This window comes from Perognathus longimembris, chromosome 23 (assembly GCF_023159225.1).
Source record: "Perognathus longimembris pacificus isolate PPM17 chromosome 23, ASM2315922v1, whole genome shotgun sequence".
Taxonomy (NCBI): Eukaryota; Metazoa; Chordata; class Mammalia; order Rodentia; family Heteromyidae; genus Perognathus; species Perognathus longimembris.
In genome coordinates this window covers 35,372,466-35,383,763 of record NC_063183.1, presented here as the reverse complement: position 1 = coordinate 35,383,763, position 11,298 = coordinate 35,372,466, and the positions used below count along the sequence as shown (strand labels likewise).

At 47.0% G+C, this 11,298-nt stretch overlaps 1 protein-coding gene across 1 annotated transcript in view; it reads right to left on the bottom strand.

Annotated features, from left to right (window-relative positions):
* Positions 1-1,061: 1,061 nt before the first annotated feature.
* Positions 1,062-11,298, bottom strand: part of Aqr (aquarius intron-binding spliceosomal factor) — a 46,742-nt gene continuing 36,505 nt past the window's right edge. Inside the window, exons 28-35 of the mRNA XM_048332045.1 lie at positions 9,885-9,956; positions 8,635-8,822; positions 7,610-7,781; positions 6,350-6,520; positions 4,797-4,882; positions 3,026-3,200; positions 1,730-1,843; positions 1,062-1,472 (exon numbers count right to left, since the gene is read on the bottom strand). Coding sequence (XP_048188002.1) covers positions 1,203-1,472; positions 1,730-1,843; positions 3,026-3,200; positions 4,797-4,882; positions 6,350-6,520; positions 7,610-7,781; positions 8,635-8,822; positions 9,885-9,956 — 1,248 coding nt within the window. The 3' untranslated portion in view covers positions 1,062-1,202. The remainder of the gene's footprint in view (positions 1,473-1,729; positions 1,844-3,025; positions 3,201-4,796; positions 4,883-6,349; positions 6,521-7,609; positions 7,782-8,634; positions 8,823-9,884; positions 9,957-11,298) is intronic.

Here is an 11,298-nt window from a genome sequence, read left to right as displayed (position 1 = left end):
TGCGTGATGCAAAGAACGGCTGCCCGTCACTGGAAAACGGTTCCCGGAGAAAGCGGCCTGCCTCACACCCTGCTTGTTTCGGTTGCAGGTATCATAATTCCTATCTGCCACATGCAGAGTAAAGCCAATCTTTTCCAAGAACGATGGTAATGCAGCAAAGCTTCTTTCCCTCCTGCTTAGCCTGATGACATGCAGTCCACAAATCAAAATAATTCCGTGAGCGCTATTCTCCTCTACACATGCCCACACACCTGCTTCCAAATTCTTATGTCCAAGAAATTACATAACAGTACCTGGCTTGGTCTTTACTCTGGTACCAGCCACCTGTGTTTCCCGGGCACTTTTGTGCCCATCACACGCCTCCCCTGGGGTCCGGGTGGACCTGAGGACGGGCGGCTCCATGGTGGTGTGCAGGCGCCATGGTCAGGCACTGGAGAGGACACTAGTGTCCCCCAATGTCTGTTTCCGTGCTGGCACGATGCCCAGGGCTCTACCACGGTGGCTCACCCCTGTGCGGATGTGCGGAGTGATGCTCAGAGCAGTGGGCACAAGCGCCCGAATGAGGACTTGGTTCAAAGGGGTTTAGATCTGCACACTATCTTTGCTGCCAGTTTGTTAACCAAACCTCCACCGCCAGGTCCTGGCACTTCCCGCTGCTCTACCTGAAATGCCTTTGACCCGAGGGTCTCCTGGCGGCTGGCGATGCACTCAGTGGGCACCACCTCAGAGCCTCTGCCCACAGGAGTCAAGACTGCCATCCTGGAACGGCAAAGCTGCTTCCGCACCCTTTCGAAAGCATTTTGGGGAGGAGAAACCGCTCTATCCTGGCCTTGTTTCACAGGTGTGAGCTGGGCTGTTAGAATACACAGACCCCCCACAGTGTTCTTACGCTTGAATCTGGCAGGCCAGAGGGACCTGTGGTGAGCACTCTGCTCTTGTCTTCACAGAGGAAACGACTCACTACTTTGTGGGAGGCCGGTGACAGGCCATTCGTGGCTAACTCCTGGGGCTTCTGTCCTTTCTTCTAGAGTCCACCAAAACTGTGAGTCTGACTTTCATATTCTATAGAAAATGCTTTTAATGTGATTATAGAAAACTCAGTGAACAAATATCAAAGGAATGGTGGTTTGCCCTTGTAACTGGACAAACACAATTTGAATTGTTGATATACATATATACAAGACTGTAGAAGTATGAAATACTTAGTCCTTGGACTGGGTGATTGGCGCATCCTCCTCGGAAGGGCTCGTTTTGGGGCTCAGTGGGGGCTCGGCAGGTCCTGGTGTAGGAGCAGAGCTGGCTTCTGCCTGACAGGGGGGTGTCTCGGGCAGAGGGGCCGGGGTCTCCGGGCCAGAGCTGGGTATGATGTCACTTTGAGCAGCCAAAGCCTCTTCCTCGGTTTCCATCTCCGTGTCTGGAGTTTGAACTTCCTCACCTTCTTCCACCATGGCAGGTGGCAGCTGTAAGAACGTCTATAAAAAAGACAAAACCCCACAGGCTTGGCAGGTGCTCTACACCACGTGAACCGTACCGCTAGCCCTTGTGACTCAGGGTACTTGTGAGCTAACCTGGACTATAATCCCAAGTCACAGCACTAGGACCCAATATTTGTAAAATGTGATAAAAGAACTCAGATATTTACAACTTTAAGAAGCCCTGTGCAGTTCTAAGTATGTGCTGCTCCCCTGGGAAAACAGGTGGTCTCGAGAGTCCCCCTGAGCAAACTCACCTGTTGGTAGTGATGTGTGGTCTGTATCAAATGCATGTACATGTTGTACACAAAGTTTGCCATCTGCGGCATGTTCTTTATTATCTGTACTTCATGAGGCGGCCTCTCTCCATTCTAGAAGACAGAAGGAAGCAACTACTAGTGAGAAGACCTGGAGCCTAGAATAAGCAAGCGCGTGGGGTTTGGAGGTGCTGGCTGGTGAGGAGACCGGACACACTGTCAGCCCTGAGGGAGAGCAGTGATTCCGTCTAAATTCACAGAAGCCAGTAGCTTTTAATACAGCCAGGGCTGCAAGTGGCACTTGGGTTTAGTCTATAGGTAGAACAGGTAAGTAAACAAGAGAAAATCAACATGGCCTGATCATGTGCATACGCCAAAGGGGCCCAAGGTAATTCTGAAAGGAAATATTGAAACTTTCCAGTCATGTTTTCATGAATAAGCTCGATTTGTGGTCTGCCCCCTCGCTGTAGATTTGGGCCTGGGGTAGATGAAGGGGAGTTGGAGTTTCTGAGAAACACACTCTGGAGGTGTAAAATGAAAATGCTACCTTAGAACAGAGATGGACAACTTTCCTTTGTCATCATTAACCAGGTACCTACCAAATTTCAGCGCTCTTACTGTAGCTATGGACCAACTCAGAAAACCAGGAAGGTAAAAAACAGATGTCAAGAAGAAATTCCATGTGATGAAAGTGTGGTATGCTAAGACAATCAGCAGACACAGCTGCAAGGTCACCGCAGGGCCACCAGAGGCCGTGGGGGAGGGGGGGGCCGAGCGCAGCGCTGCGCCTGCCGCTCCGCGTCCAGTGTGTGGCTTCTCCTCGCCTCTCCTGCTCATTACCCTGTGAAGGGAGGGGCTGGGCTGCGAGCAGTGTCATGCTGCCCGTGTCTGACCGCCTGGGTTTCCAAACCATGGAACTTCTCTGACATTCTGGCTCCTATGTAAATGGGATCAGGAAGGAACTCTACTGCAGGACACTGAGGATGGAGGGTCAAAGTCAGCCCTGACAGAAGAACCCAGCAAACAGCCAGCAAAATACCATGCTGAAGGGGTAGATGGAGTGGCAGTGTGCCAGCCGTGAGGGAAAAGCCGAGGGCGAGGCCCCCGAAAACCAACTGGACAGGGTTAATTGCCTGACGCATGCACGGTACGTATCCAATGAATGTGAGTTGCTATTCTGATGGGGACAGGCTAACCGGGTCCCTTTGGTACAGGAGTCCGGGTGCGTTTCTTGCCACTGTAGTTGCTGGGAGGTGGTGGGAGGAGCACTGCTATGCAGGATCAAGTCAGGCTCACCTTTCTGGTGGTTGGGAAGGGCTCTGTAGGAATGATGTGCAGGTGGAGGGGCCGGGCCGTGAGCTGGGTGAACGCCGGAGTCAGTTCAAAGCAGTTTTGGAAGAGGGAAACTCTGGCGAAGATGTAAAGCCCAAGTCTGGCTCTAGACATGGCCACCACTAAGCGTCGAACATCCCTTTGGGAAACAAAAGCAAAATAATTAGTACATGGCCTATTTTTAATTTTGCTACATATTCCACTAAATATTCTAGTTAAATTACAGCAATTAAAAACTAAGAAGCTTTTTGAGCCGGATGCTGGTGGCTCACGCCTGCAATACTAGCTGCTCAGGACGCTGAGGATTTCTGTTCCAAGCCAGCCTGGGCGGGAGTCAGAAATGGCCCTGCAGCTCATGAGCCAAAGCAGCTGGGGCACAGCACCCAGGCCTGGAGTTCAAGTCTCAGGACAGGCACAAACAAGAAAACTAAGCTCCTTGAATTTAGTGATCAAGTACTGAAGTGACTCCTCTCTTTTGAGGGTGAGAAAAGGAAAGAGCTGATAAACAGTTGATGGCAAAGGTCCAAGAGACCCTGTGTGCCCTGCAGTGTGGTTGTTAGTCACCGATTCCTGCCACTGAGACAGTCGCACAGCCCTCTTCCCTCCTCTCCTGACTCCTGTTCCTTCAGTGCCAAATGCCTGCGGGATGGTTTCCTTCAAGGTAAGCAGCCAGAAGAGGGGGATGGAAATACAGAAAACAGAATGTGGGGAGTGATCACGAGTAATCATAGAGCGTTTTGTTTAGGCAATGAAAATAGTCAACAGACGATCGCTTAATTTTGTGAATAATAAAGGTGAATTTACAAGGGTATATGCAATATTACCTTAGTAAAGCTGTTATTTAAAATACTCAGCAAATGTAGGTTCCCCTGATCACAACGAACACAATGTTTTCCTGCTTCCAAAAGGCAGGATTCAGTCTATCTGGTGAGATGAAGGCACTGGGAAACTTGATCCCTACCGGGATCTACACTCCTTTCAAAAGGAAGCTTTGGCAAATAGGTAACATCAAGTTATTTGAACAAGTGTTCTGGCTTGCGAATATATGGATATGTAAGGTTATTGAAAATGGCTTCCAGGACTCAAGAAAGCCAAGTTTTATGAAGAGAGGAAGGCCAGGGAGTGAGAGGCACTGTTGTAGACAAAATAGGAAGCTCAACACCACTGTACAAGAAGGAAGCTGCATCAGAACGCTGCCATCTTGAAGCAACTTAGGAAAACACGGCTCCAACGGTACATTTCCTCTTCCTATACAGCTAATCAGCCTGAGGAAAGGTTGATCACCACTGCGGTTAAACTCCACACAGCTCTTAGGCCAGTGTTAGGAGAGACTGGATAAAGTTCATCTCCCATGGCTTTACCAGAAATGCAGGATATGAAGATACATAAAATTAAATGGCTGCTTTGTAACGTGAGTCAGTCTCCAGCACAGAAATATAACAAAGTAAGTGATTAAAATATATTGTTTTGACAAATTTTAATCCCAGGAGAACAAAGGCCTCCTTTATCTCCTAACACTGAAGCTAAATTAGGACCTTGTGTGTAGAAAAATTAGAAACCCTGAACCATGAAAAATCTACTTTAAAGAGACTAATGAGTTCCTCACAGATACAGGGTGGGTTTATTATGATATCCGAATGTAACAGAAGAGCAGAGTAGCAATAGCACTGGTGAACTACATAGGAATCTGAAGTAATCAAGTTCAATAAGATTATGAAAACCTTCTCCTACGCACCTCAGGTGGCCCACTGCCCTGGTCCGTACCAAAGACAGCAGAATGTAGTCGTTCTGCTGGCCTTGGAATCTGTCAACAGTAGTCACCTACGGGAAATCCAGTGTTAGTCAAAAGCACAAAACTGTTGAAATTATTTGTTAATGAGTGCTATCAAATCACACATTGGGCAGACATTTCAGCACTTGTGCTGAAGTTCATGAGGGCAAGGATGATTATATTAATAACTGGTCTAGCAGTTTAACACTCAGGAAAGTAGTGTAGTGAGCTCACTGCTGTTTACAGTATATCACAGCATACTGCTGACAAAGGGAAAAAGAACTTGTCTGCTCTTTCTTCATTCCTTGTTTTTTTGTTATTCACTTTTTATACCTCAAGTTTCATCTCATCCAGAATTCTTTCATTTTTCTGGCTCCATCAACTATTTTCAAAGTTATAGCAAATTTAAAATTTTTATTGAAAGTGAAAACTGTGGCTCAAGTGCTAGAATGCTAGCTAGCCTTAAACAAAAGCTCAGGGACAGAACCTAGGCCCCGAGTCCAAGCTCTAGGACTAGCACCGAGGGGGAAATGGCATACACTCTTCATGTTACATACTTTATTTCATTACTTTTCCTATATTTTTCTCCCTCATCTGTGTCATCTCTTTAAAACCGGCATCCTCTCTCCCATTTTCCTGTTATTTGTGGATGATTTCCAAGAAAAGCTAAAGAATTTTATATAGCCATGTACCCAACTATGGTCCTAGTTTTATTAGTAAGTTCTCTAACCATTTTTTTTGGGGGGGGTGGAGGGGGGTCAGTTGTAGGGCTTGAACTCTAGGTCTGGGCCTGGGCTTTGTCCCTGAGCTTTTCAGCTCAAGGCTAGCACTCTACCCCTTGAGCCACAGCACCACTACCCTTTAACCATTCTTCACTACAAGTTCAAGTCTACCTATAGTTTTATGTATAAAAAGTCAATACACCTTGTAAGACAAGTCTCTCCAGCTGGGCTCAATGCCTATAATCCTACCCAGGAGGCTGTGTTCTAAGGACGGGAAGTTTGAAGTCAGACCATGCAGAACAGTCCCATAAGCCTCCAATTAACCACTCAAAACAAAAAAAAAATCACACGAACAGAAGTGGAGCTATGGTTCAAAGTGGTGGAGTATGAATAGCCTTGAGCAAAAAGAGCTCAGGGACAGCACCTAGGCCCTGAGTTCAAGACCCAGGACTGACAACAACAAAAATTCTTAAAGTAAAAAATTATACCTTTGGGGAAAAAAAATCTCTATAGTTCATTTGTTACAATGTAATTTCCTAAGCTAATAAAAAATGTTTTACAGACATCTGTTTCTGATTATTATCAACAAAAATCTTCAGTAAGGTGGCCAAGATAGCAGTTCACAGCAAACCAGCAGAAGTGTGAGCCACAGTTGTCACAGAATTGTAAGTTTTCCCATTCCTTCCTTTTCTCCCCTTCCTTGAGAGGAACAGTGGAGAGACAAGGGAATGAAGTGACTGACAGCAGACACCTCTGTCACACGGCAGAAAACATTACATTCTTAGAATCAATTACCTTATTTGGCCTTCCAATGAGCGGATTATTCCCACACCGTCTGTTGATGATGTCGCGGATAAGGTGCTTTTGCCCGTTGTATGTTGTGAGAATACTGATTCTGTCTGCAGGGTATCCCAGTAAGCACATGTACATGAACAGTGCAACCACATATTCTGCCTCCCCGAGATTCTGTAACGTAAACGGAGCCATGGGTGTCCATGTGCTTTTTGTTTCTACTTTACAGAAAGGGTACAACTTGGGCCCTGAGCATACTCAGAGACGTCAAAAGCACACTTGAATGAAAGGGGCAATCCTGTTCTAGGTTAATACGTTGATACTTGCAGACACATAACACAGAAGTTACACTTGGGATCACCACCGTAAGATCGGTGACACTGACATCTCGCACTACAACTGTGGTTCCACCAAAAAAGGAATCCAAGAGCCAGTACCAAACCCAGACTAAGACCATATTCTAGCCGTGCTGAGCTCTCTACTTCTGTCTTGTTTTCTGTATGCTGTTTGTTCTCCTATGACAGCTCCATGTCTAGGAGATGGCTTCCCATGAGAAGGGTCTGGCTCAAAGCTGAAGATGGGTGGGAAGGAGCAGAGAACCCTTAAGTGCCCCTGAGCCTACACAGCTATTTGGTCCTGCTCAGTAGAGATGAAGTCAGAATAGTAGATGGGGCAAGAATATAAATGAGAACATAATTTGAAAACCAAGGGACAGGTAAGCTGGATTTCAGGTGAAGGCAGTAGGAAAATGTGCTATTTCTGAAGGTCTTTGGAAATAGCGTATTTCAGATGCTCTAATACAGACAAAGAACAAATTGGGAATCACAGAATGACCATTTCTACAAGATTAGTTAGTGCAATGAGTCTCAACATATCTGTATTCATGTGAAAAATGACTGTTTTCAGTATGAGATGTGAAGCAGTGACAAGGAAGCGATGAGAATTCTACCTCCATGCACCTCACACAAGCCTCTTCAAACGCACCGGCCAGACGCATGCTCACTCTGGGATAACGTTCCCAATCCTCTCCACCCGCACTGCTCACTTGAGGACTGTGTAGCGTTCGTCTGCATCTCTAGCACAGCAGCCAGGACGCTTTCTCCTGCCGGTGGCCATGTGGCTATGTCAAGTTTTGCAGTCCACCAAGCACACCACAGGAGCATGCAAGTCAGTCCAAGTCCCAAAGACTTTACATCATCTGAAACTAGGTACACTGAGTCATCAAAGGCAAGACAACCCTCAAAGCCACACGCTGGTTCTCACCTGGTAAAAGTACGGATTAGGTTCCGATTCTCCCACTCCCTGGAAATCCTCCACGTTGATGAGCTGGAAGTCATAGAGCAGGCCAGCATTGGCAGTACTGAACTCTGGCAAGAGCTGCACGTGGGGTAGGTTTCCTAGATTCTTGTATCGCCAGTTGTAGAGGTTGCACAGGCTGTCCAAAGATAAATCATGCAGGAGAGCTCAGGCACGTGACACCCCTTCCAACAAGCATGGGGCTTCCTTTAGTGTCATGTCATGGAACAGTGCCTGACTTCCCATCATCAAGGATCAGCAGACTGAAGACACTGTACACACGTCAGCTCTGCTGCGCTCAGCTTATTGCTAGGCCAGCAAGGAAGAAATCTAGGAATGGCCAGGTGCTGGTGTGTCATGCCTGTAGGCCTGGCTAGCTACACAGGAAGCTGAGATGTGAAGATTGTGGTTCAAAGCCAGCTTGGACACCAAAATCTAGGAGACTCATCTCCAGTTCACCAACAAAATGCGGGAAGTGGAGCTGGCTCAAGTTGACAGAGCTTTCTAGCTCTGAGTGAGAGAAGCTGAGGACCAGCACCCCGGCCTTGGAGCCTCTGGACTAAGTGGAGAACACCAGTGACAACTCTGGACTGAGGGTCGGTGCATGGGGCCTTCTTTCCTTCCCTTTGCTTTAGGTTTTAAATTCTTAGTGGTTCTTGGCTAGGCTTGTTACCCAGCTAGCTGGGAAGCAGAGATGGGAGGATCATGGTTTGAAGCCAGTTTAAGCAAGAAGTTAGTGAGATTAAGCCTGGGCACGGCTGGGTGCCGTCGCGTGGGCTGGAGACCCCAGGGTTTAGGAGCCACACAGACGGGGGTGGAAGACTGAGGATCAGCCTTAGCAAACAGGAGGCTCCCAAGTTCTGACAAAGGGCCAGCATCATGACCCCCCCCTCCCCGTGTAAGCGAGGTGAGCGTCCCTGGGTCATGGGCGAGTGCTAAGCTTTACTAAGCTAGCATCCTTAGGTGGCAGAGATGCTTTCCGGCTTCTTTACCTGGCTCTGGCCCTCCCCTGCGCATCGAGGTCCACAGTAGGAACCCCAACCCGTACAAAGCGGGTGAAGAGGGACTGCTCCATGTTGGAGTACTTCTGAAAGGCCATGTTCTTGATGACCGGGGGCAGCTGGTGGTGGTCACCAATCATGATCCATCGTTTCAGTCGGCTAAAGCCATCCTGCGGGTTCTGGAAATGGAAGATGAGGACAGGGCAAAATAGTCTCGTGTGTACAGTACTCCAGTTGGTTTCCTGTTTACTGCATGATTCGTTATCAAATGGCGTCATGAGCTTAAAACCTCAGCCTCCAGCCGCACCCGCAGACAGGTTTGCGAGGCAGGGCGGGGTGGGGTGGGGGGGGGGGAGTGTGGAGAGCCTCGCTTTAACAAATGTGTCCCCCAAGAGTGAATACAGAGGACCAGGTGCCCAAGAACAGAGAGGCAATGGAGATGCTGTACTTATTACACCTAGGGAACAGCCTGGACTTCTTTTTCAGTCCCCAGTTCCTACTCTACTACATTCCAGGTTCAAAGAGCTCTGTGAATTGGAGCAGTCTTTTCTTACACTGCAAATTCTGTGTTTTGTTTTCAATGCTTCCACAGTTTTAAAAAATACTGGACAAGGACTGGGAATATGGCCTAGTGGCAAGACTGCTTGCCTCGTATACATGAAGCCCTGGGTTCGATTCCCCAGCACCACATATATAGAATATGGCCAGAAGTGGCGCTGTGGCTCAAGTGGCAGAGTGCTAGCCTTGAGCAAAAAGAAGCCAGGGACAGTGCTCAGGCCCTGAGTCCAAGGGCCAGGACTGGCAAAATAAATAAATAAATAAATAAAGGTCTATGACTTCTAAATATTAAAAAAAAAAAAAAAAGAATCAGAACAAAAAAAAAATACTGGACAGCCAAGAAACAATATATCACTATTTGGATCAGTAATTTAGGAATGAAATAAAAGTAATGCAGTGAACACTGGAAATAACTGTGAAAATAAAAAAATTTTAAAAAGTATCTTCTAAACTGCATAGTAATGTAATTAATTTTCTTGATTAAAATGACTGCCTTTTCAGCAGCATTGCTCAAAGCAACAAAAACCAATCATAACTCATGAATAGACTAAGGGAAGGGAGCAAGAACATTAAAATAGAATGTCACGAAAACAAAGTAGCGTTTTGACAACTAGCCCCCCAAACTCTTGCAGCTGCTGCAATCCTGAAGATTTGTACAGCTCTCTAGATTCTTCATGTCTTACCTGTAGAAGAAGAGGTATGAACGTTTCTATTTCCAGAATCTGAGCGGCCTCTTCCATTAAGATGTTGTCATACTGAGAGAAAGAAGAAAGCCCATCAAAAGGTAAGTGAAAAACCAAACATGACCATAATCGGTTACCAAAACGTGTCAACAATTTGAGCCTAGGGCTGGGGATATGGCCTAGTAGCAAGAGTGCTTGCCTCGTATACTTGAAGCCCTGGGTTCGATTCCCCAGCACCACATATACAGAAAATGGCCAGAAGTGGTGCTGTGGCTCAAGTGGCAGAGTGCTAGCCTTGAGCAAAAAGAAGCCAGGGACAGTGCTCAGGCCCTGAGTCCAAGCCCCAGGACTGGCAAAAAACCCCCCAAAAAACAAAAAAAACCCCAAACAAAACAATTTGAGCCTAAAAAGAAAGTGAATGGCCTTATTTACCACCATGTCCCTGCATCTCCTTAACCTCAGGAAAGGCCCCTAAATGTGCCCTCTGTACCCCCAAGGAGGAGAACGTGGGTATTATTTCTTGTAGTACACTTGGTTCTACAACAACTGCTTTGTACTCACATACGACGTCACGGTCTCTGGTATTCTTACCCCATTGGTATTTGGGGTAATCTTTCTCCTTACGAATTGTACTCATCACAAATAACCCAGCTTGTGTCGCTGCATTGTATCCGTGAGGTGGCCCATCACCTTCACAGCGACCAGTCCCCTCGGAGCTGCCACGGTGACCCACTGGCCTCCCTCAGCCGAGCGCCCCATGCAGTCTGCAGCCAACTCCTTCGTGGCTGGCTCAAGGCAGGAGGGACTGCCTCGCTGAGGCGGAGTGGGTCCACAAGGCCTCGAAACTCCATTTGAAAACAAAATCTATGAAGTTTTGATCTCTCAGGCTTAATACTTCCAGACGTTTAACATATAGGCATAGAAAACATCTACTGAAAATGTGATAGGCGACATCTTACAATTCCTATGAAAAGCTGTTAGAGGACCACAAAAGGCGTCGATCCCTCTGCTTAGTAAGCAGATGGACTTTGGTTTGACGTCAAGTCAGTGTTTTATGTATTAGTCCTCAAAACAAAATAACCTAAGTGAAAAAAAACCTCACGGGTAAGTTCACGCTACCTTTTTAGTAACTTACTGTGTATTTGTCCTACCTGGCAACTGAGGACCTTTCTTTCAAAACTATCCTGTCACCTAGAGACGTTAACAGTGATGTTAACGTTGTTGTTTCCAGCCAGGTGCTGGTGCCTCACACCTGTGATCCTAACCCCTCAGGAGGCTGAGATCGAAGCCAGCCTGGGCAGAAAGTCCCCGTTAACCACTCAAAACCTGGAAGTGGCTCAGGGACAGCACCCAGGCCCTGAGTTCAAGCCCCACAACAATAGAAAAAAAAAAGGTTACTTCCACCAGCACACTG